Source organism: Panthera tigris, chromosome E2 (genome assembly GCF_018350195.1).
Source record: "Panthera tigris isolate Pti1 chromosome E2, P.tigris_Pti1_mat1.1, whole genome shotgun sequence".
Lineage (NCBI taxonomy): Eukaryota > Metazoa > Chordata > Mammalia > Carnivora > Felidae > Panthera > Panthera tigris.
In genome coordinates this window covers 3081225-3105140 of record NC_056674.1, presented here as the reverse complement: position 1 = coordinate 3105140, position 23916 = coordinate 3081225, and the positions used below count along the sequence as shown (strand labels likewise).

Genomic DNA, 23916 nt, shown 5'->3' with positions numbered 1-23916 from the left:
TGACCTTTCGGGGGACATTTGGAATGAGGATGGATTTTGGTGTTGCCGCCTCTGAGCCTGGGCAGGCCCGGTGCCCGGATGCGGCAGGAGCAAATTATTCAGACAGGAGCTTGGAGTATCCTGGGGAAATGGAGAAGTCGGGGGGGGGGCAGCCGCCCCTGTTCTTTGGGGGAACAAGGAAGAGGCTGCTCTGGCGGGGCGGGTGCTGACAGGGCCAGGCGTGCAAAAGACTGTTGGGAGGGGCTCACGGGATGAGGACAGGATGGCAAATGGAGTCAAACAGGGGCACGGAAGTGACGGAGAGTGGTGAAGAAAGGGTCCAGAGCAGGGGAGGGAGGGTTGGGGTCAGCGCTGGCGGGGGGGGGGGGGGGGAGGGTGTGCACAGTAGACTCCCCCCACCCCAGAACTTGGGAATGGAAGTCCCAAAGGAGGTGGGGGAGGCGTTCAGGCCAGAGAGGAAGAGGCTCCTGAGGGAGGAGACGGAGGGCGACTAAGTGTGGGGATGGACAGTCAGGGGCACTCTGGTGGGCGCGCGTGGTCATCCAGAGATCCAGAGAGGACCCCGGGCTGGTGGCGGCTGCTGCTGGAGGCAGCGGGGCAAGGGCGGACGGGGCTTGGCTGCTGCCACCCTGGACACCTGCCTACCCTCCCTCCATGGCAGCCCGACGGAGCAGAATCCTCCCCTGCCCCCTCCTCCATCAGAACCAGTAGTGTTAGCTGCAGGCCACAGACAAAGGTCTTCTCCAGCCCCCACGCCAGATAATAAGAAACGTCAGCAGCAACATAGCTTTATGTGTGGCTTAGAGAGTCTCGGGGAGACTCGAGGACGGTGGGGGGTGGAGGGTGTCAGCGCGCTGATCCTTCGGGGCGTCCGCACTCAGGCCGTCAGATTTTGCCTGCGAAGGTCCCTCCCTGGATCTGCTCGGTCCAGCGCTGCACCTGGGGAGAGGCGGGCGGGAGGGGAGGCGGCGGGCTCTTGTTCAGCTCCGCGGGACCCTCCACCCTCGCCCGGCCGGCTGCCGACGCCCCCTCGGCCCCCTGCTCACCCAGCTCTTGGGGCACAGCGAGTGGAACACGCGGAAGTAATACTCGCAGGGCTGCGTGCTTTTCCCACGGCGGTTCATTCTCTTGACGCAGCGGTGGTAGTCTGAGGGGTGGGGCGGAGCGGGCCGCGGGGTTGCCTCGGTCCCAGTCCCAGCAGACCAGGCCCCGCCCCCCCAGGACTTGGTCCCCAGGCCTCCAGAGCAGGCCCCGCCCACTCCCAGTCAGGCCCCGCCTCTCCACGGTCGGCCCACCCCCTCCAGGCCATGCCCAGCCCCTCCAGGACTCGGTCCCGCCCCTCCAAGCCAGGCCCCGCCCCCTCCAGGCCCAGTCCTGGCCCCTAGACCAGGTCACGCCCCGCCCCGGACAGGCCCCGCCCCTGCTGGGTAGGCCCCTCCTATCCCTCCCTTGCCTCGGCCCTCCAAGACTCGGTCCCGCCCCCCACCGGATAGGCCCCGCCTATCTCTCTTTCGCCCCTCCCCTCCAAGACTCGATCCCACCCTCCAGGACAGGGTCTCCTCCCCTCCAGACAAAGCCCCGCCCACGCTGGATAGGCCCCGCCCATCCCATTCCTCCCTCGCCCCGCCCCTGCAGGATTTGGTACCCGCCCCTCCAGAGCAGGTTCCACCCTCTCCTGGCCAGGCCCCCGCCCATCGCACCCTCGCCCCACCCCTCGGCCCTGGCCCCTCCAGATAGGCCCCGCCCACTCCCCGGCGAGGCCCCGCCCCTTCCGACCATGCCCCCCCCCCCCCCCCTCCCCTCCCACCCCAACGGTCACCGCCACCGAGGCCGGTCCGGGACCCTCTCCCTGTCTTCAGGTGGGGCGGACCCCTTCCCGCCTCTTCTGTCTCCCTCCCCCTAACCTGGCCCGCAACGTCTCACCCAGGAAGTTCTGGTAGCAGTTGCGGGTCTGGTTCTGGTTGGGGAAGCGCGGGTCGAAGGGTGGTGTTGTCCATTTCCCCTTGGGGGACTTCTGGAACTCAATATCCAACATCCAGGGAGGCGGCAGCTACTGCAGGGGCAGGGGGCTCCGTGAGGCCTGAAGGCGCCTCTCGCTCAGACCCGCACCCAGTTCCTGGCCCCCGCCCCAAAGCCCAGTCCCTGATCCCACCCGCCCTGCCCTCACCAGACTGATGTCAACGTGTCACTGGGTCAGCTGTGCTTGTGGCTCCATCCGGCGGTGCCCCTCGCTTCTGAGTGTCGGGGGTCCCAGCCCAGGAAAACCACGACTCCTGGCAGGATTGGCTGGGGCCCCTGGAACCCCAGCCAATGGGAGCCGCTGCGCTGCAGGGGACGCTCTGGGCCGCCAGGCAGGGTCTGCGTGGACCACCTCCCCCACCCCCGCCGCCTCCCACCTCCAGCCCGACGCCACCCCGCGCGCACACACTGGCACCCAGTCACGATTTTTGCCGAGTCTCAGACTCAGGCTTTTAATCTCTGCGAAGCTGGGCCGCTCCGCGGGCTCTCCCCCGCCCCCCGCCCCCCAATATATAAACGTATAGATAGCTCTGGTCTCTACCCTAGAGGGAGCGTCCCCCCCGCCCGGGCTTTTCAGCACCCTGCTTCTTACGGTACAGGTGCACAGCACCCTGGGGGCCTGTGGGGAAGAGGAGGAAAGAGTAAGGGTGGTGTCCGAGCCGCCGGACTTCAGTACCAGGACTAAGGCGGGTCCGCAGGGTCTCTGGCTACCTGGTCACGCTGGGCTCCTTTGGACACTTTGGCGATTGAGATTGACTCCCCCCGAATCCCGCTATTGAAGGCTCTGGGAACTCTGTATGCTGCGGAGAGAGAGAAAGCCAGAGGGGGTCTTGGAGGTCACAGGAAGAGCATAATGAGGGCTCAGTAAATCCCTGCTAAAATGAAGCGTGAGCTGGAATAAGGGTCCCCACCAGTGTCTTCCTGTCCCTGCTGTCCCTCCCAAGTTTCTCTCCCTCCTGCCCAGTTGCGGGGGAGCCCGCCTGTGGATCCTTCACACCAACACGCAAATGCTAACCTCTCTCTCCTCTTCAGCACTCTCGTGCTCACTTCCTACACCAGCTACTTCTTGCCATGTCCCTCCTCCCCTTCCAGCAAACTACTTGGAAAAAAGCTGCTGGACCCCTCCTCTCTGCGTCCCCTCTTTGCATAGCACGTTCATAGGAAAGTACGTGTACGTGGGTGGGTGGGTGGGTAGGTAGGTAGGTATATAGCGGGGAAATACACATCACATAAAATCTACCGTTGCAACCGTTTGAAAGTGCGCAGTTCGGCGACACTAATTACATCCACAGTGCTGTGCAACCACCACCTCCACTTAGCTCCAGAACATTTCATCACCCCAAAAGGAGACCCCTGTTCCCGATAAGTCATCCCTCCCCATTCCTCCCATTCCTCCCAGCTCCTAGCAACCACCATTCCGCTTGGATTTATTTGCCTGGTCTGCAAGTTTCCCACAAATGGAATCACACACGATGAGGCCTTCTGCATCTGGTTCCTTTCACTGAGCATCGTGTTTTCAAGGGTTGCGGCAAGTGATCCCCTGCTTTCTGTGCTCCCGTCGGCCTGCCCCATTCGGGTCTTTGTTCCCACCATGCAACAAATAATAAAATCCTTGCTGGTAAGCCCAGGGCTCCTGCCTCAGTCCCGTATTCCTTCACCTAACTGCAGCATTACACACAGCTGCCCCTGACACCCAGGCTGTCACCATTCTGCCAACTCTCACTATGGTTTCCCCTTTTCTTTAAAAAAAAAAAAATTTACATTTATTTATTTTTGAGAGACAGGGAGAAACAGAGCGCTAGTCGGGGAGGGATAGAGAGAGAGGGAGACACAGAATCCGAAGCAGGCCCCAGGCTCTGAGCCATCAGCACAGAGCCCGACGCGGGGCTCGAACTCACGAACCACGAGATCACGACCTGAGCCAAAGTCAGACGCTTAACTGACTGAGCCACCCAGGCGCCCCTGGTTTCCCCTTTTCTAAACACTTTGCACCCTCTTTGTCGACGCTCACTGGCTGGTGACCTCCTCCAGTCTCTTGGCTTGTGGTAACTATCCATGTGCCGATGATTTCCCGTCACTCCCAATTCATATATCCAGCTACCTGCCCCACTTCTTCACCAGGGATCTTAGACGACCCTGATCCCCTCCCTGCCACCTGCTGCATTCACAGCCTCTCCGTCTCCCCAGTGTCTCAGACCCCAGACCCTACGTTTGCCCTTGACACCACATGGCCGTGTCCAATCCATGAGCCAATCTGTCGGCTCAACCATCCTGCCTTTCTCACACTTCCAACACCTCCCTTCTTGTCTCATGCCTGGATCGTTGCAACTGCCTCCTCCCTATTCTCCCAGATCCCATCCTTGCCCCCCTTACCTTCTCTGTGCTTTGGCCAGAGAGAGCCTTTTCAAATATACACCAGTCCCAGCCATTCTGCCCCAAATCCCCCAGCTCACTCAGCATCAAAGCCAAAGGCCTTAAAATGGCCTGCAAGGTCCCACGTGACTACCACCGCTTGCGTGACTTTTTCTGACTTCATTTCCTACTCTTGGGGTCCCTTGGAACTCACTCTTGGTCCAACGTATCACACACACACTCATGCCTCAGGGCCTCTGCGGTGGCTGTTTCTTCTGCAGGGAACATACTTTCACCAGATGTGTGCATGGCTTCCTTCTTCCCCTCCTTCGGGCCTTTACACAAATGACATCAACTCACTGAAGCCCTCCTGCACCAACCAGTCCAATACAGGAGGCTGCCTATCTTCATCCCTAGTCCCCCCCACCCCCCTGCTCTTTTCCCATGGAGCTATCACCTTATAGCGTGCAATATAATTGACTTAGCTGTTAATTGTCAGGGCTCCTAACTTCAGCACTACTGATATTTTCTCTGGATCATTCTCTGCTGTGGTGGGCCATCCTGTGCATTGTAGGACATTGAACAACATCCCTGGGCTCTACACACAAGATGACAGGAGCATATCCTCCCCAAATTGCTCAATGCCATATCTCTAGTGCTTAGAACAATGCCTAGCACAAGTCAACACTCTCTATACATTGAGTCCGTGAATAAAAGTGAAAAAAGGGAATGATCCTCTTTTTATCTTGCAGCTAATGGAGTTGACAGAACGTGTCAGCTGTCACCCCAAATACCTGGCTGAAGGACTGTAAGCACCCGGTTCCTCTATGTCCTCCACCTCGGGGGCCATGCCCATCATATTCTCATTTTCTACGAGCGTTGGTAAGATAACATCAGAGGACAACTTTGTTATGGCCAGGGGACTCTGGTCTGACATCCCCTGGAGCTGGTCTGACATCCTCTTGAGCTGGTCTATCCTCTCAAGCTGGTCTGGCATCCCCTCGAGCTGGTCTGGCATCCTCTCGAGCTGGTCTGATATCCCCTTGAACTGGTCTGGCATCCCCTCAAACTGGTCTGGCATCCTCTGGAGCTGGTCCGATATCCCCTCAAGCTGGTGTGGCATCCCCTCAAGCTGGTCTGGAGTCCTCTCGAGCTGGTCTGGCATCCCCTCCAGCTGGTCTGGAGTCTTCTTGAGCTGGTCTGACCTCCCCTCCAGCTGGTCTGACTGCCCCTCAGGCTCAAGAGATGCTCTCTTTGGCTGCTGGAACACACTGGCCTTCGTCTCTGAGATGGGGGTCAGTGAGATGGGCCACGGGGGTACCTCCTCCCACCTTGATGCAGGCAGACTGATGGGCTCTGGGGAGACATTGTCCATCATCAGGCTGCTGGCCTCATGCCTGGGGAGGCCAGGCACTTCGGAAGCCTCTTTTGGAACCTGGGGCTGTGCCTCTACCCAGCGATACATGCTCCCTTCAGCCCACGGATGCATTCTCTCCTTCACCCAGGTGCCAAACAGGGACTGCTCTCCAACCACCTCTGGTGTCCCCTGCAGCAAGGGCACCTCACTGGGGCTGACTGTTGACATGTCAGGCATCGGGGGGTTCGAGAGCCAGGAGGACGGATTGACTGTTGCGGGCCTCAGGGGCGGTTCCTTGGAGTTGGCCATGATCATCAGCTTGGCAAGGGTGAGCCCCTCCACCGAGAACGGCCTGCTTTGCTCCTCTGGGGGTCCCTGGATGACCACCTCCTGGGTCTTGAGCCACTTCTGCTGTTGCCCCACCGTCTGGGAGGTTAAGCCAGGCTTGTCCAGGGATATCTCCTCCTTCTTTCTGTGGACCTTGTCCTCCAACTTGCCCCTGCCCTTCAAGCCATCCAGGGTGATCTTCAGGGCTTTAGTGAGCACGACCTCCTCCGACTCCTTCTTGGTGGTGGTAAAAGGCAGGTCCTGGGATGTTTTCTGGGTCCTTGTCTCTATCAGGTCCATCTCCTGGGTGCCCACAAACATCAGTGGTCCTGGCGTCCCCTCACGCTGGCTTCTCTCGAGCACACGCCGTCTAGGACCTCCTGTGGGCAACGTGCCCAAAGTGGCAGTGTCCGGTGTCATCTTCTGTTGAGTAGGTGACGTCAGAGCCTTCTGGGATGGGGCAGGTAGGAACACGGATTTCCTTCCTGGGACAGAGGAAGATACAGCCTTCCGGGAAGTAGGCGATACAGGTGGGGCCTTCCGGGCCGGGCCAGGACTGGCTGCGGCCTTCCGGGAAGTAACGGATACAGGTGGGGCCTTCCAAGGGGGGCCGTGTACTGTTGGGGTCTTCTGGGTAACAGCGGGTACCACTGGGGCCCCCCGGGGTGGGCCGGGTGCAGTCGACATCTTCTGGGATGGATCATGCATTGCTGAGACCCTCTTGGACTGGTCACGGAGGAATGGAACCTTCCAAGCGGCCACGCGGGCAGCTGCGGTCTTCTGAGAGGGTGGAGGCCGCTGCCTCTGCCCGGATCCCAGAGCCTGGGCCTTTTCCTTGCGCCTGTGGGAGGAGGAGTAAGCGGCTGGGAGGGAGAAGCGGGGAGGGTAGCTGGCTGGGGAGAAGGAGGACGAGGACAAGGTGCTGGTATCGGGGTCCATCAGGTTTTCGATGTCCTGCTGCCACAGGTACGTGTTGAAGGGATCATAGGATTCCAGCAAGGAAATATCAGGGGTGTCTGCGGAGGCACAGCGGATGGGGGTCTCAATTAAACCGCCCAGGACTGTGGCCGTGTCTGAGTCAGAAGAGCAACACTGTAGGTGGACAGAGAAGAGGGGAAGAACGGTCACGGCCAGGGGAGGCTCCCAGAGCCCAGGACACATGGCCCTCCTCCCTCAGACCCAGGAGTCCAGACCCCCCGCCCCTCCTCCCTCAGACCCAGGAGTCCTGCCCCCCAGCCCCTCCTCCCTCAGACCCAGGAATCCAGACCCCCAGCCCCTCCTCCCTCAGACCCAGGAGTCCTGCCCCCCAGCCCCTCCTCCCTCAGACCCAGGAGTCCAGACCCCCAGCCCCTCCTCCCTCAGACCCAGGAGTCCTGCCCCCCAGCCCCTCCTCCCTCAGACCCAGGAATCCAGACCCCCAGCCCCTCCTCCCTCAGACCCAGGAGTCCTGCCCCCCAGCCCCTCCTCCCTCAGACCCAGGAGTCCAGACCCCCAGCCCCTCCTCCCTCAGACCCAGGAGTCCTGCCCCCCAGCCCCTCCTCCCTCAGACCCAGGAATCCAGACCCCCAGCCCCTCCTCCCTCAGACCCAGGAGTCCTGCCCCCCAGCCCCTCCTCCCTCAGACCAGGAGTCCAGACCCCCAGCCCCTCCTCCCTCAGACCCAGGAGTCCCGGCCCCCAGTCCCTCCTCCCTCAGACCCAGGAATCCAGACCCCTCAGCTCCTCCTCCCTCAGACCAGGAGTCCAGACCCCCAGCCCCTCCTCCCTCAGACCCAGGAGCCCAGACCCCCAGCCCCTCCTCCCTCAGACCCAGGAGCCCAGGCCCCCAGCCCCTCCTCCCTCAGACCCAGGAGTCCAGGCCCCCAGTCCCTCCTCCCTCAGACCCAGGAATCCAGACCCCCAGCCCCTCCTCCCTCAGACCCAGGAGTCCTGCCCCCCAGCCCCTCCTCCCTCAGACCCAGGAATCCAGACCCCCAGCCCCTCCTCCCTCAGACCCAGGAGTCCTGCCCCCCAGCCCCTCCTCCCTCAGACCCAGGAGTCCTGCCCCCCAGCCCCTCCTCCCTCAGACCCAGGAATCCAGACCCCCAGCCCCTCCTCCCTCAGACCCAGGAGTCCAGAACCCTCAGCTCCTCCTCCCTCAGACCCGGGAGTCCAGACCCCCAGCCCCTCCTCCCTCAGACCCAGGAGTCCCGGCCCCCAGTCCCTCCTCCCTCAGACCCAGGAATCCAGACCCCTCAGCTCCTCCTCCCTCAGACCAGGAGTCCAGACCCCCAGCCCCTCCTCCCTCAGACCCAGGAGCCCAGACCCCCAGCCCCTCCTCCCTCAGACCCAGGAGCCCAGACCCCCAGCCCCTCCTCCCTCAGACCCAGGAGCCCAGACCCCCAGCCCCTCCTCCCTCAGACCCAGGAGCCCAGACCCCCAGCCCCTCCTCCCTCAGACCCAGGAGTCCAGGCCCCCAGCCCTCCTCCCTCAGACCCAGGAGTCCAGACCCCCAGCCCTCCTCCCTCAGACCCAGGATTTCAGACCCCCAGCCCCTCCTCCCTCAGACCCAGGAGCCCAGGCCCCCAGCCCCTCCTCCCTCAGACCAGGAGTGGGCCCCTAGGACATAGCTGCCTTGGAAGAGGACTGTGTGTGGTTGATGGTGTTGGAGACGATGCTGAAGACGGTACGGATGGTGATGCTGGGCTTCTCTGGGCGGGAAGAAGGCAGAGTGAGCCCTCGGGGGAAGGGCCAGAACGTTGGGGGTCCACACGGGGAGGGCGAGGTGTGCTCACCGGTAACCTGGATGTGGGTCTGAGATGTGTCAGGGTGGAGGTTTCGTTGGGACCTGTAGGGGGCAATGTGGGGTGACTCTGGTGGCCTCCACACCGGGGTCCTCGCCCTTCGGCCTCCCGCGGGCAGCAAGACCCCAACCAAGCCTACTTCTTTTCTGCAGATTTCCTTCTAGGCTCAGCGTGCTCCTGCCGTGACCAGATGAGAGGCACAGAGTCGCCCACGGCCTGAGACTTGAATTTGCGCTTGAGGGTCTGGCGGTGGGAGGAGGGACGGCGGGCAGTCAGGAGGCGCGGGGCCCCCAGCCCGGCCCCTCCCCAGCCCGGCCTGCCCAACCTGCTCACCCTGGCCTTCCTCTGTTTCTGAAGTGTCAGCATCTTGTAAGGAAAGTTGGGCTCCACAGTCATGACTGCAGAGGAGGGGAGGACCTCCAGTCAGGGTCCCCGACAGGGAGGACGTGAGGCTCGGGCAGGGGAGGGGGGAGAGCTCAAGGGCTGGTAGGTGTGGCCACGCCTGGGGCAGGAGAGGCTGACAAGTAGGGAAGGGTCTGAGGACACGGAGGCTGCTCACCCGAACGTCGGGACTGGGGCTGGTCCTGTGGACGGGGAGGGGGTCGGTCAGGACGGGTTCCTCCTCCTGGTTTCCACGTCCCCATTACCTACCCCGCTCAGGACTCCAGGACCCCAACCCGTCCCCATGCCAGGACCCAGGGGTCCTGCCCTCTGCTCCTGCAAACCCTGGAATCTAGGCCACCAGCCATCTCCTCCCTCAGATCCTGGAATGCGGGCCTCCTCCCTCAGACCCAGGAGTCCAGGCCCCCAGCCCCTCCTCCCTCAGACCCAGGAGTCCTGACCCCCAGCCCCTCCTCCCTCAGACCCAGGAGTCCTGACCCCCAGCCTAAATCTTGGGATTCTGGATTTCAGCTGTTGGTCCCCGCTCTGAAATCCAAAACCACGGCTGCTCCCAGGGTCTGTGGGGGGGCACTGCCCACCTGGAGGCGCCAGGTGGAGGCAGGAGGTTTGACGCTGGCCGGGTCCCTGGCGGGCCCATGCGGGGTCCTGGGGAGCCAGGTAGTGGCGGGCTCCTGGAGCAGATTGATGAGCCGGATCCAGCGGTCAAACAGGAAGCCGGCCTCGTTGCGGGGGGCATCCAGCTCCAGGTAGTAGCAGCGGCCCGTGACCAGGCGCAGTTTCAGGCGCCAGGAGGACAGGTCATGCACGTAGAGGCGGGTCAGGTCCAGCGGGAGCATCCTGGGGGAGGCAGGAGACAGACGTGGTGGAGCGGAGGATGGGGCAGGGCAGGGGGGGTGGGGGACGAGGGACTGGGAGAGGTGGGAGAGGGACATGGTCGAGGGGGGATAGGGCAGGCCTGGGGAGCCGGGGTGGGGGGGGTGCGGAATGGAGGCACCTGGTGAGGACGAGGCTGGAGCACTCCCTGCCCTCCGGGGGCTGAGCGATCAGCAGGATGTCTGGCAACACCAGGCCAGGCTGGGAGGCAGCCACACCCATGGTCACACGGTTGGTTCTGTGGTGCACGTACACGGGGGCCCCTCGATTGGTCACCTGGGGGGCCAGGGAGAGGGGCTGGGACCACTCCTTTCTCCAATGCTCCTCTGGCCCCCCCAGCCCAAGCCCCCTACCACCTGAGCCTCCCCACCCCCGCGGCTGCCTAGTCAGTGCCTGCCTGGGTTCGAACCCCCCAGTCCGGAGCGGGGGTGGGGGGGTGGTGGTGTCTCAATCCCTTCCTGCCCCTCTCCGCCCCCAGGGTGCAGGAAGCTGGGGACCTGAACAAAGTTACTCTCGAACATGGGCAGCGGGCGGAGGGGCAGGTACTCGCCCCTCTGGAGGGTCTTCTGCAGCTCGCCTAGCGTGGGGACCCATTTTGAGGGTCCCTGGAATGGCTCCATGCGCCTGATGTTCTGAAGCCGGTTCACGGCGGCTGCAGAAAAGGTGGGTCACCCCAGACACAGAGTCAGGGACCCGGCACCTGGGTGCTTGGCCTGCCCAGTGTCCCCCAGCCCACCCGCCCTGGCCCTTTAGGCTTGGCAGGTGCCACAGCTCAGGGGTCCCAGAGGGTGGGGCTTCCCCAGGGCTTGGCCATGGCCCTGTGGTGGAGGGTGGTCAGCCCTGGCTTGGGGGAGGAGCCTTGGGGGGGGGGCCTTTGTGACCTCATCAGACACTTGTAGGACTCTTTCTGGGAACTCTCTGGGGGGGGGGGGCGTGGACTCCCTTCTCCTCCTGGGATGTGGCCTAGAGTCTCGAGGGCTGGAGTCTGTGAATCAGAAGCCACGACTGCAGACCCAAAGCTACTGAAAACTCAGGGCCCCCGGCAGGATCTGTCTTGGACATTATAAATGGATAATTAACCAAAGAGTTTCCCACTTAAGAAGGGAGGCCCGAGCATGGCCCCAACTCACCACTGACCCCTTTCAGGGACCTTGAGGAAGACTCATACCCCCCCACTGAGCCTCAGTTTCCCCATATATAACCGATTTGTGTCTGTGGCAGTGATTGCTGAACATTGGTTATAAAGAAAGGGGCACGGGCTTTGGAAGGAGCTGGACCTCTGGCAGAAACACAGTGGTCCCTTTCAAGGTGTGACCTTGAACACCATGTCCCCTCCCCTGCCAGCCTCACTTTCTCTCACCTGGAAAGTGGGGCATGATGGAGCATTCAGGGGATCATGTAAGTAAAACCCCACACTTAAGACACGGCCCAGAGCACACACTCAGTGAGCAGTCATTCCTGACTCCTTCTGAGGTCTTGCTTTGGGGGAAGGGGTTGGCTGGCATTCCGTCCTTCTAAAAAGTGTGTATTTTTTTTTTTTAATGGGTCATGCAAAACACATGGTCACTGTAGAAACTCTGAGTAATTCGGACAAGCACAAATAATGAAAGCACCCATAATCCCACCCTGCCTTCCACCCTGAGGGGACCACGGTCAACATTTTGGTGTATTTTCTTCTAGGAGTTTTTTTTTTTTTTAATTATTATTTTAAAGTAAGCTCTATGCCCAACGTGGCACTTGAACTCACGGCCCAGAGATCAAGAGTCACATGCTCTACTGACTGAGCCAGCCAGGTGCCCTGTGTTCTAGGACTTCTTAAAAAAATCTATATATCCATCCATCCATCCATCCATCCAGAGAAGCAAAGTGGGAATCATGCAGTGGTTAGTAGCCTGCTTTCTCTATGTCTTAAAGCCGCCTCTGTATCATCCCCCCTTTATGGCTAATAGTTTTCCATCACACAGTTGGGTGTCATTTATTAAACCATCCCTCACTGTTGAACATCTAGGTTGCTTCCAATTTGCTGTTGTGAACTGCCATAATGAATGACCTCGAACTTGCAGCCTTGTCATGTACAAGCACTGTAGGGCACTGGATGACCTTCTGGAACCTTCTATTAAATATTTATTGAGAGTCTATGAAGTGCTGTGCACCAGATGAGGCTCAGACCCTGCCCTGGAGGACCAACCATCTCCCCTCTGCTGTCCTGCCCACTAAGGGTCCCTGCCTCCCTCTACTCCAGGGACCCCAGCCCCCAGCCCTCAGAGAAATCACCTCTAAGTGGATGTGTATGACAAATTTAATTTCCCCTTCTGTATCGTACAAAAGTTTCTCGCATTTTGTACAAAAACCCAGGCCTCTTTCCCTTCCCTCCCCACCCCAACACAAAAAGTAATTGTTTAATAAATAATATATGCTCCTGCCTAGGCCCAGAGGCGTGGGGAACAGGGAAACACTGTGGCCAGACGTCTTAGAGATTCAAGAATCCAGGACTCCTGTTCCCTCACCCTTTGGTCCCCAAGCCCACCCACCTCCCACCCACGCCCTTAAATAAATAAGTATAAATAAGGCACAGATGCCCCCCCCTCTTCTGCCCAGGTCTCCTGGAGGGACCGTCTCTAATCAGGGGGAGAAGAAGAGGGGGGTATCTCCTGACCTCCATGCCCCTAGTCCCCAAATAAATAAATAAATAAGATGTGGCATCGAAGGACGTTGGCGGTTCTGTGTAGCTGGTCACAACCGAGTCTTCAGCAGCAGCAAGCCCCGCACGGCCCAGTCAAGGGTCAGGTGCAACCCCCCAAGAATGGCGTGGGCTGCCCTGATGCCTCCCCAGGCGGAGGCTGGGGGGGCCAGTGGGGGAGCTGGTGGGTCTGGGGGTGCTTGGGGTAAGGCCAGGCGGGACATCTGTTGGGAGAAGACAGAAGGTTAGCAATGGGTGGGGGTGCAGTGGGGGTCCCGGGAAGGGGCGTTTGGAACCTGGGAGTCCAGGCTGCATGTTTCCAGAGGGTCTTTAACCTGCAGGGTAGGGTTTCTGGGTGGGGAGTTCTCAACATGTTGGGTTCAGAAAATGGAGGCTGGGGCCAAAAGGTGGAGGTCTCAAAGCTGGAACTCCAGGGCCAAGCTCAGGGGATTGAGGGGTGAAGTCTATAGAGTCAGGGCTGGGATCCTGATGCTAGGCGAACGCTGGGGGCTGTAGGCTCAAGTCTGGGGTCAGGTCCAAGATCTTGGGGCTGGTGTCTTACATGTGGGGTCTCTAGGATCCAAGCTCAGGGACTCGTGGGTGAGGGCTGGGGTCTCAGAACTGGGAGCTGGAATTTGAGGTCCAGGGTCTTTGTGGTCAGGCCCAGGAACGGGCAACTAAAGTTTTCTGATCTCAGGTTCTTGGGTCTCAGGTTTTGGCGGTCAGGGTTTGGGGGTCTTAAGGGCTCACAACCAGCATCTGAGGTCTTAGAGACTCAGAGCTCAGGATCTGGGGTCGTCTCACCCGAGATCTCAGGATCTAGGCTCTTGAGGTCTGGAGTTTGCAGAGTCAGGGTCTCCAGGCTGGCTTTGGGTCAGGGTCTGGGGCCTCGAGGGGGCTGGGGGTCTCCGAGCAGGCCTGGAGTCTGGGGTCCCAGGGTCTCAGGTTTCAAGTCTAGGTATGGGGCCTGGGAGCTGCGAGGTCGAGGTCGTACCAGGAGCTGCAGCCGGCGCAGCAGTCTGTCCAGCCGGGCCTGCAGGGCGCCCAGCTCCGGCTCCAGGGTCCGCAAGGAAGGGCCGCCCGCCCGCCGCAGCCACTGCACGTGCCGCAGGTAGGAGAACAGGTCTGCCCGCAGCCGCGTCAGCACACCTGGGAGCTAGGAGGCAGGGCATGGGGGGCATCAGGGAACACCTGCCACACGCCTGCTCTGGCCCCCAGCCCCCCTTGCACCCTGGCCACCGCCCAGCTCTCACCTTTGCCCCCTCTTCCCCTTCCCCTCCCCTTACCTGTAGGGCTCCCAGCGCCCCTGCACTCATGGCCAAGGTGGGAAGAGAGTCCAGGTTGTGGTCTCCGTCGGCTGGAAATTTGTCTCTCTGTGGGGAAAAGAAGCCTTGAGGGGGACCCTGCCCGGCTCCAAGGGTCCCCCCATCCTGCAGACAGGCCCCAGACTCCCCCCTCCCGCTGTTTCCGTGCGAGCCCAGAAGCCCTCCACACTCCGGGTCCCTGTCCCAGCCCAAGCCCCGGCAGGCTCTCCCACCAGCTGCGCAGCAAGCTGTCGAGTGTCCGCCAGGAGAGAGCGGGTCAGGAGGACGGCGCTGTCCAGCTCGGCCCGAGGGTCTGGGGAGGCCCGTGGGGGGCCCGGCGGTGGCCCCGGGGCAGCAGCTCTATCCGGCCACAGGCTCAGAGCGACCAGGACCAGGCAGCAAACACCTGGGGGCGGGAGAAGGCAGAGGGAGCTCAGACCGGACTGGTGGGTCCGGGGGAGGAGGGACTGGGGGTCCCGAGTCCCGGGGTGGCGCGCCCAGGGCAGGTCGCGGGCCCGGGGCGGGCTGCCCTCTCCCTCTCCCGCTCTGGCTGCCCCGCCCGTCGGAGCAGACGCGGCCCGGGGCGGGTAGACGGGCCGGGCGTCTCCCGTCCGCCCCCGGACGCCGGAATCTGGGCCCCGGGGCGGGGCGTGAGGGGGGGAGGCACAGGCCAGAACCTGCCCCCTCCCCGGGCCTCGGGAGCCCGAGCCGGACTGAGAGCGGGGCAAGGAGACCGGGACAGGAACCCGGAGGCCCAGACCCCTGCCCAGGGGGACCGCGGAAGGCCGGGCCGTGGTGCCGGGGATGCCCCCGGGGCACACCTGGGCGGAGGGACGCAGAGACGCGGGCGCAGCGGGGACGCGGGAGGCGGACAGGGACCCGGCGGCGGCGCGCTCCCCGGGGGCTCCGGCCCGCTGGTTCCCCGGCAGCCCATCCCCCAGCCGCCCCGCCCACCCCCGCGCCCGCCAGCCAATCAGCGCCCCCCGGGCCGCCCCGCTCCCGCATCACACCCCCAGCCCGCCCCCCGGGCCCTCCCCGGCCGCTGTCTGTCCGTCGGTCCGCATCTGTCTGGCTCTCCCGTTCCTGTCTGCACCACTGTCTCTCTTTCTCTCCTCCCCCTGCCTGGGGGGTCGGCGTTCGGGACTTGCGCTCACCTCCTCGGGCTCCCTGCCTCAGTTTCCCTCCCGGAGCCTTTCTGTCGGGATGCCCGGGTGTCTGCCGACTCCCAGGGCGTCCCGCGCTCTTGGGGGTCACCTCCCGGCATTTGTCTGTCTCTGTCTGTATGTCTTCATGTCTCTCGCGCTGCCCTGTCTCCGCGTCTCAAATCCGTCCTCCTGTCTCTGCCCGTCTCTGCTCCCGGCCTCCTGCTGCTTTCTCTGAATCTCCTTTCCTGTCCTCCGTCTCTGCCTCCCCACGGCTCCCTCGCTCTCCTCTGTCTCTCTCTGTCCGATTCCGCTGTGTCTGTCTGCTCCCCACCCTCCTCGCCGCGGTCCCTCCCTCCTCCCTTCCTGTCCCCCCCCCCACCCTATGAACTTGAACCAACTTACTGTTCATGTCCCCACAGGGCAGGGATTCCCCAGGGCAGGGGGCAGGGAGCTGGGGGCCTTTAACCCTTCCCTGTCCGCTGCCGGGGGGGAGCCCTGGGGGTCAGCTGGGCCTCGGCCTGGGGAGGGGAGGCATGTGCGTGTGAGCAGCGAGGGCCGTGGCAGTGAGGGAGTGTGGATGCCTGGGGGGTTATATAGGGGGCCAGGGCGGGCGGGCGGGGGGCAGGCGGCAGGGGAGGGCGGCCTGACACATCCTGACTCACCCTCCCTGCCTGCCTTTTCCATTCAGACGGAGCCGGCTGCCTCGCAGGGCTCACGCTGCCTTGCTCAGAGGAGGGCACGGAAGGAAAAGTTGGAAAAGTTGAAAAGAGAAAGGGGGGGGTGGTCGGAGAGGGGCTGGTGAGGTCATTGGCGTCCCCTCCCTCCACCTCCTCGGCCGGCCGCCGCAGGGGCAGACACACACGGCGCAGAGGGCTGAGGCCCGGCTGCGGGCAGCGGGCGGGGGTCCACAGGACCAGGACTGGCACTGAGGGACACGGAGAGCTGGGGACGGGGCCACAAGACGCAGGATGGGGAGGCAGAGCGACCCCGTGGGACGAGGAACGGAGAAAGAGAAGGGGACGGAGCTTGGAGACCCAAGCAAGGAGACAGAGACACTTGGAGAGATGGGGACATTGGGGCAGAGATAGATCCTCTGAAAGGCAGAGATAGAGAGACGGAGACACTAAGGAGATACACTGCAGTCGCAGAGAGACCCCAGGAGGAAGAGGGACAAAGTTGCAGTCATAGAGGGGAGGCAGGCTGCAGAAGAGATACAGAGAAAACAGAGGAGCAGGTGACAGAGCAGAAAGGCCCCAAGAGACAGAGGCAGGGGGACAGACGCGCTCAGAGACAGAGGTGCTGAACATTGAGGACAGAGAGGGGCAGAGCCTTTCCCCAGGAGACAGGTAGGGATGTGAAGGTGGGGAGAGAAGCAGAGATGGAAAGGAGGTGCGGTACCCCTCTGTGCCTCAGTTTCCTCACCTGTGAAATGGGGGTGACCGAGTACCCATCCTACCCCCCAAACGCCGGGGTAAGAATGACTTCACCCATGCAAAGCACGCAGTCAGCTCTCAGGAAATATGAACCATTGTTATTCTCTTTCTTGATTTTTATTAACACATGTGGGGAGACCCAGAGAAAGAAGGGTGGAGATGTTGCGTGAGCAGAGGAGGCAGGGAGGGTGACAGAACTGCAGAGAGAGTGGCTCAGCCAGGGAGAGGAGCTGGGGACAGGGCACGGGGGACATCTGCATAGAGATCGCGGTGCAGAGAGGCATTGGCGCCAGAGGGGGAGACGCACACAGACGGGGGAACAGCAGCGTGGACATGGTACCCGGAGGAGGGCCAGGCACTTGGGCAGAGCCCCTGAGGGAACAGGTCCAGAGCTCCATTCCCAGGAGCATTCCCCCCCCACCACCACCACCCAGGACAGAAGCGACAGTGGAAGACAAAGTGACGGGACTTTCCAAAGGTCCCCCGGTGGACTCCCTCTAGGCTCTGTGCTGAGCTGGCAGGGGGGACTCTGGGGATGAATGGAGGCTAGAGTTCTCCCCCTCCCATCCCCCACCATGGGAGGGGGGGGACGACGGCTCTCCTCCCCAGGGAGGTGAGGTCACAGCCCCCCCATGGTGGGACATGACCTCATTGCTCAGGTAAGAGCTCTCTCTCCCTTGGTCTGTCATGGCCACCCCTTCCAGGGCCCCCCAGGGGCCCTTCCCAGCCCCCGTTCCCGCAGGGACCCAGGCCTCTGACCACTGGGTCTCCGCCCCTCAGGGGGCCTGTTTCCGGCTGAGTCAGCGTGGGGGGCCCAAGGCTGCGTCAGTGAGGGGAGAACTGACGTAGCCCCCCCCCCAGACCGGCGGGGCCAGCCAAGGTGACTCAGGCCACCAGCCTGGGGGATGGACTGGCCTGAGGGGATAGGGACTGGGCCCGGGGCCAGTCTGGGAGCAACAAAAGGGATCTCGAAATGGCAGCCCCTTCCACCTACAGGGAACCAGACCCCCTTCTTCAACCCAGGGGTCTGGACCCCCAGCCCCTCCTCCCTCAGACCCAGGAGTCCTTCCCCCAGCCCCTCCTCCCTCAGACCCAGGAGTCCAGACCCCCAGCCCCTCCTCCTTCAGACCCAGGAGTCTAGACCTCCATCTCCTCCTCCCTCAGACCCAGGAGTCCTGGTCCCCAGCCCCTCCTCCCTCAGACCCCATGCCCAGTGTCCAGGCCCCAAACCCTGGCTTCCAGGTAGAGAAAAAAGTGTTGCCTTTTATAATTTGGAGAATACGCTACGGAAAAGGTCAGGAGTCTGGGGCCAGGTCAGTGGTGCGTGGCTGGGGCCAGTCCCCCCGCCCCACCCCCAGTGTCGCCTTGGCCATCACCCAGGGCTCTGGGGTCATGTTTGCCCATCTTTCATCCTTCCCGGCTGCAGGAGGCTGAGGGAGATGTGGTGGGCGCAGGACAGGACAGGAGGGCGAGGGCAGGGGGAACTCTCCAGACTCCTGGGTCTTCCCCAGGGTGAGGGGTGCTCCAGCTACTTCCACTACAAGGACAGTAAGAAGGAAGGGGTGGGGTGCAGACACTGAGAGGCAGGCCTTGGGGAGGTGACAAGATGACAGGACAAGCAGGAACAGAAACTGTAGCACAAACCCCCAGAGTGACAAACAGACAATGATGTAAAACAATGGGATCTAGGGACACAGGAAGAAACAAACTCGGAGATCAGGGGAGACCCAGTGTGTGAGGCTCTGGTGGGGGGTCACAATCTTGGGGGAAGGTACCCCTGGGATACTAGCGGGGAGCCGGGGTCCTTGCGTGTGCCGACCCCCTGGGCGAGGTGGGGCTGGCTGGTGTGAGGTCAGCAGGTCCGAGGCTGTGTGTGTCCGTCTGTCTGTCCCTGGGGGGTCCTGTCTGGCCTCTGGGGGGTGACGGGGCAGGCGGGCCGCAGAAGCAGCCCAAACCTGTCATTAGCGGTGAGGGCCGTGACGGCGGGGGCCCCCCCAGTCCCAAGTCGCGGTCCAGGGCCCTGGCAGCCCCGCCCCCCACCCCCTCCTTGATCCCTGAGGAATCCCGGGAATTGCGAAGTGGGTCCAGATGATGTTGACACAGGAAATGGTCATCAGCTGCTGGCCTCAGCTCCACAACCCCTATGACCCCCCACCCCCGGCCCCCTGCTGAGCCCCCTCTAACCTGTGTCATCTCTGACGGAGGCAGCCCAGGGCCACTCAGCTCCCACCAGGATGTTTACAGGAGATGCCCAGGGCAGGGGGTCAGCCTCACAGGGCTTCCAGAGAAATGGGATCTGGGCTTCTGGACAGTTGCCCTCAGAGGAGTCCTGGCCTCCTCCTCCCCCCTCAGACCCAGGAGTCCAGACTCCCAGCCCCCTCCTCCCTCAGACCCAGGAGTCCAGACCCCCAGCCCCCTCCTCCCTCAGACCCAGGAGCCCAGGCCCCCAGCCCCCTCCTCCCTCAGACCCAGGAGCCCAGACCCCCAGCCCCCTCCTCCCTCAGACCCAGGAGTCCAGACTCCCAGCCCCCTCCTCCCTCAGACCCAGGAGCCCAGACTCCCAGCCCCCTCCTCCCTCAGACCCAGGAGCCCAGGCCCCCAGCCCCCTCCTCCCTCAGACCCAGGAGTCCAGACCCCCAGCCCCCTCCTCCCTCAGACCCTGGAGTCCAGACCCCCAGCCCCCTCCTCTTTTAGACCCAGGAGTCCAGGCCCCCAGCCTCTCTCCTCCCTAAGACCTAGGATCAGGCCCTCAACACCTCCTCCCTCAGACCCAAGAGTCCAGACCCCCAGCCCCTCCTCCCTCAGAGACTAGACTCCCAGCCCCTCCTCCCTCAGACCCAGGAGTCCTGGCCCCCAGCCCCCTCCTCCCTCAGGCCCAGGAGTCCAGACCCCCAGCCCCCTCCTCCCTCAGACCCTGGAGTCCTGGCCCCCATACCCTTCCTCCCTCAGACCCAGGAGTCCTGGCCCCCAGCCCCTTCCTCCCTCAGACCTAGGAATCAGGCCCCCAGCCCCTCCTCCTTCAGACCCAGGCCCCCAGCCCTTCCTCCCTCAGACTCAGGAGTCCTGCTCCCCAGCCCCTCCTCCCTCAGACCCTGGAGTCCAGACTCCCAGCCCCCTCCTCCCTCAGACCCAGGAGCCCAGGCCCCCAGCCCCCTCCTCCCTCAGACCCTGGAGTCCAGACTCCCACCCCCCTCCTCCCTCAGACCCAGGAGTCCAGACCCCAGCCCCCTCCTCCCTCAGAGACTAGACTCCCAGCCCCTCCTCCCTCAGACCCAGGAGTCCTGGCCCCCAGCCCCCTCCTCCCTCAGGCCCAGGAGTCCAGACTCCCACCCCCCTCCTCCCTCAGACCCAGGAGTCCAGACCCCCAGCCCCTCCTCCCTCAGAGACTAGACTCCCAGCCCCTCCTCCCTCAGACCCAGGAGTCCTGGCCCCCAGCCCCCTCCTCCCTCAGGCCCAGGAGTCCAGACCCCCAGCCCCCTCCTCCCTCAGACCCTGGAGTCCTGGCCCCCATACCCTTCCTCCCTCAGACCCAGGAGTCCTGGCCCCCAGCCCCTTCCTCCCTCAGACCTAGGAATCAGGCCCCCAGCCCCTCCTCCTTCAGACCCAGGCCCCCAGCCCTTCCTCCCTCAGACTCAGGAGTCCTGCTCCCCAGCCCCTCCTCCCTCAGACCCTGGAGTCCAGACTCCCAGCCCCCTCCTCCCTCAGACCCAGGAGCCCAGGCCCCCAGCCCCCTCCTCCCTCAGACCCTGGAGTCCAGACTCCCAGCCCCCTCCTCCCTCAGACCCAGGAGCCCAGACTCCCACCCCCCTCCTCCCTCAGACCCAGGAGTCCAGACCCCAGCCCCTCCTCCCTCAGACCCAGGAGTCCTGCCCCCCAGCCCCCTCCTCCCTCAGACCCTGGAGTCCAGACTCCCAGCCCCCTCCTCCCTCAGACCCTGGAGTCCAGACTCCCAGCCCCCTCCTCCCTCAGACCCAGGAGCCCAGGCCCCCAGCCCCCTCCTCCCTCAGACCCTGGAGTCCAGACTCCCACCCCCCTCCTCCCTCAGACCCAGGAGCCCAGGCCCCCAGCCCCCTCCTACCTCAGATCCAGGAGTCCAGACCCCAGCCCCTCCTCCCTCAGACCCAGGAGTCCTGGCCCCCAGCCCCCTCCTCCCTCAGACCCAGGAGTCCAAACCCCCAGCCCCTCCTCCCTCAGACCCAGGAGTCCTGCCCCCCAGCCCCTCCTCTCTCAGACTCAGAAATCCAGGCCCCAAAGCTACACGGCCTCAGGAGGCCCCTCCTCACTGCCCTGCAAAGCTGACTGGAAGTTCACCTGAGAGAACTAAGGATCGCAGTCCCAACCCAGCTCCCCAGTTGGGCTCCTCCTCCTTACTGAGGGGAACCAAATGGGAAGCTTGACGACCTCCACATGGACTCCTTTCCCCATTTGTAGGTGGACTGAGGCCTAGGGAGAAGCCACCCTCAGGGCCCTCACATCCCTAAGGCCCCCTACACATGCCCCATACTTTCTCCACGGGGAGGCCCGGAGTGCCTTTGGGACAAGGGGACTCCTGAGCAAGTGCTCCGCCCCCCTCCCCCGGACCAACCCCCATCTTCCCCTTGTCCTCCTAGGCCATCTCGTTGTGGGGGGGGGGGCCTCCCTAACAATGGGGCTCAGGGAGCCTCAGGCCCCTGCCCCTGGTTGCTAGGGGGAAGACCCCAGGCTATGAGCTGCCCCGCAGGTATCGGGTTACTAAGTGGAGGGATTCCCTGGCAGGAAGGTCCCCCAGGCCCTACCCCGTGGAGTCCCCTGGTTCACAGGGAGCAGACGTCTTACACCACCACCGCCTCCTCTTTCTGCCACGGAGGCTCATTTTCATGCCCAGGCCCCCACCCCCACCCCACGGCCCTTCCCACCTGGTTGCTAAGGAAGCAGCTTCTTAACAAGCAGGCGTGACCAGGCCAGTGTGACCCCCTCTCCCTTCTTCCCCATGTCAAGGGGGCTCCTTGGCAACAGAACTTAGAACCTTGAAAGCTGGGTGGGCAGTGGGCGGGGCCCAGCTGGTTGCTGGGGTGATGGCCTTCAAGGTCTGTCCCCACAGAGGCCCCAGGGGTCTAGGGAGGCGACATGGTGGGCTCTGGGATCCCAGCTTTGAGCCTCTTCCTGCTGATGCAGGGCTCAGTAGGTGAGGGGGCCAAAGACAGGGTCAGAGTGCTGAGCAGGGAGCCTCCTCAGCCTTCATACCGCAGCCCCAACACCAACCATTTTCCTTCACAGATGGGAATGGAATCCAGGGATTCTTCTACCCATGGAGTGAGCAGTGGATGAAACCCGGGCCCTCCAAGGACAGGGAGCCAGACTAGACTCCTGGGTCTAAAGGGAGTAGGGACTGGGGGACTGATCCCCAGTCTGAGGGAGGAGGGGCTGGGAGCAGGACTCCTGGGTCTGAGGGAGGAGGGGGCTAGGGTCTGGACTCCAGGGTCTGAGGGAGGAGGGGCTGGGGGTCAGGACTCCTGGGTCTGAAGGAGGAGGGGTCAGGGGCCTGATCCTAGGTCTGAGGTAGGAAGGGCTGGGTGCCTGGACTCCTGGTCTGGGGGAGGAGGGGCTGGGGGCCTGGATTCCTGGGTCTGAGGGAGGAGGGGCTGGGGTCTGGACTCCTGGGTCTGAGGGAGGAGGGGCTGGGGTCTGGACTCCTGGGTCTGAGGGAGGAGGGGCTGGGGGTCTGGACTCCTGGGTCTGAGGGAGGAGGGCCTGGCGGGGGGGGGGGGGGTCAGGACTCCTGGGTCTGAGGGAGGCAGCGCTGGGGGCAGGACTCCTGTGTCCCGCAGAGTAAGCACCGGGCAGACAATCCCAGAGCCTGCCTTTGGGACTGCGGTGTTCTGATGCTCCTGGCGGACTCTGTGGCATAGCTGACACGTGTGGTTGGTCCCAAGGCTGTGAGGGAGATGTGTGGGACCGGGAGAGCTGTGGGGGCCAGGCGGCCATCGAAAACCCCAATCTCTGTCTGCGTCTCCGATGCTGCTACCGGGACGGGGTCTGCTACCACCAGCGCCCAGACGGTGAGTACCTGGCAGCAGGGTCCCCTGGGGCTGTGGCGGAGACCCCTCCCCGCCCACCCCGGTCTCAAAGCTGCCTCCTCTGTGCAGAGATGATGCGGAGGAAGCACATGTGGGCGCTGGGCTGGACGTGTGGGGGCCTCCTCTTCCTGATCTGCAGCATCTGCCTGTTCTGGCAAGTGGGGCTGGGACTCCGGGTGGGACCCCATCCCCAGAGGGGCAGGTGGAAGGTCGAGGCTGAGTGTCCGTCCTCCCCGGCAGGTGGGCCAAGCGCCGGGATATGCTGAACCTTCCAGGCTTCTTAAAGGGCAAATGTGACCAGTCGAGGACCGAGTCTCTGTTGTCCAAGGACCGGGGGAATCTGAGCTACAAGAAGGGGTCCTCGGGCAGCATGCCGGCCTCCCTTCCCCTGGAGGGGAACCTGGACACATCAGGGGCCACCGAAGGGGAAGGGACGACAGAAGGGGGTGAAGAGACGGAAGGGGGAGAGGATGATGATTAGGGGCACTCCTGGCGGGACCCCTCAATACAGATCTAGCATATGGACCTGTGGTGCCTTTTCTAAGTATCATGGGAGCAGGAGATGGTCGAGCTCTGGGGCAGGGAGTGAGCGTGTGTGTGTGTTCGAGTGTGTGTGTGATCGTGTGTGTGCGTGATCGTGGGAGGTCTGGGCTGAGGAGGGGGGGCAGTGGGTAAGCAGGGGGTGGCCTGGGCTGAGGCCGCAGGGCTGAGGGGTGCCCGAACTGGGCTGGGGTGGCATCCTGCCGCCATGAAAATGTGGTCCTCAGCTCTCCTGCGGGAGCATCACGGACTGTCGGCCTCTGCCTGCTGCCTACCCTTGGGATCCTGTCCCCAAGCATGTGCCTGGCTTCCCATCAATGCCTGAGCATGGGAGGGGCCCCTGCTGGACCCGGGCTGTCTCCAGTGGACAACTTTACTCTCAGGCTCTCCACAGGCCAGACAGACATTTTCGAGGAAGTGCAGACAGTTGAAGACTCATCCTGACCAGCCCTCCCCCCAATCTCAGGTGTCACCAACTACCCTCCATACATGCTTCCTCCCAATAAATATTTTGCAAGTCTAATTTGTCCCTCTGTGTGCTTCTCGGAGGACCTCCCAAACCACCAGAGGGGCCTGCGCTGAGGGAGGTGTGGACTGAGGGAGGGGGCATCTGTGCTCAAGATCCTGGCCCCACTCTCCCACCGCCC

General features: G+C 62.9%; 4 protein-coding genes across 6 annotated transcripts; 1 reads left to right on the top strand and 3 right to left on the bottom strand.

The window, feature by feature from the left end:
* Positions 1-772: 772 nt before the first annotated feature.
* On the bottom strand, positions 773-2260 carry LOC122234224 (cytochrome c oxidase subunit 6B2). The gene is made up of 4 exons (XM_042969967.1): positions 2168-2260; positions 1924-2053; positions 1047-1147; positions 773-939 (listed from the first exon to the last, which is right to left on the bottom strand). The coding sequence occupies exons 2-4, from the start codon at positions 2033-2035 to the stop codon at positions 886-888; spliced, it is 267 nt and encodes an 88-aa protein (XP_042825901.1). The 5' UTR covers positions 2036-2053; positions 2168-2260; the 3' UTR covers positions 773-885.
* A 300-nt stretch (positions 2261-2560) lies between these two features.
* FAM71E2 (family with sequence similarity 71 member E2) lies at positions 2561-10779 on the bottom strand (the record flags this gene model as incomplete). Its single annotated transcript, XM_042969964.1, has 11 exons — positions 2561-2638; positions 2731-2819; positions 5166-7147; positions 8667-8743; positions 8828-8880; positions 8976-9079; positions 9170-9234; positions 9396-9420; positions 9817-10075; positions 10233-10387; positions 10609-10779. Coding segments are annotated over 10 exons (2919 nt in total), but the record flags the coding sequence as incomplete, so codon positions are not given.
* Positions 10780-12257: 1478 nt separating this feature from the next.
* IL11 (interleukin 11) lies at positions 12258-21731 on the bottom strand. Of its 3 annotated transcripts, XM_042970138.1 has the most exons (6): positions 21449-21731; positions 18858-18868; positions 14329-14501; positions 14078-14164; positions 13786-13947; positions 12258-13015 (listed from the first exon to the last, which is right to left on the bottom strand). In XM_042970138.1, the coding sequence occupies exons 1-6, from the start codon at positions 21529-21531 to the stop codon at positions 12845-12847; spliced, it is 687 nt and encodes a 228-aa protein (XP_042826072.1). In that variant the 5' UTR covers positions 21532-21731; the 3' UTR covers positions 12258-12844. The 3 variants fall into 3 exon arrangements, 1 of the variants encoding a protein (XP_042826072.1); XR_444823.2 differs by lacking the exons at positions 12258-13015; positions 13786-13947; positions 14078-14164; positions 14329-14501 and adding an exon at positions 18343-18585 and having other exon boundaries at positions 18858-18951; positions 21449-21665; XR_006212071.1 differs by lacking the exons at positions 12258-13015; positions 13786-13947; positions 14078-14164; positions 14329-14501; positions 21449-21731 and adding exons at positions 18343-18585; positions 20985-21436 and having other exon boundaries at positions 18858-18951.
* On the top strand, positions 21723-23254 carry TMEM190 (transmembrane protein 190). The gene is made up of 5 exons (XM_007080624.3): positions 21723-21837; positions 21930-21965; positions 22586-22711; positions 22799-22883; positions 22970-23254. The coding sequence occupies exons 1-5, from the start codon at positions 21780-21782 to the stop codon at positions 23208-23210; spliced, it is 546 nt and encodes a 181-aa protein (XP_007080686.2). The 5' UTR covers positions 21723-21779; the 3' UTR covers positions 23211-23254.
* Positions 23255-23916: the final 662 nt, after the last annotated feature.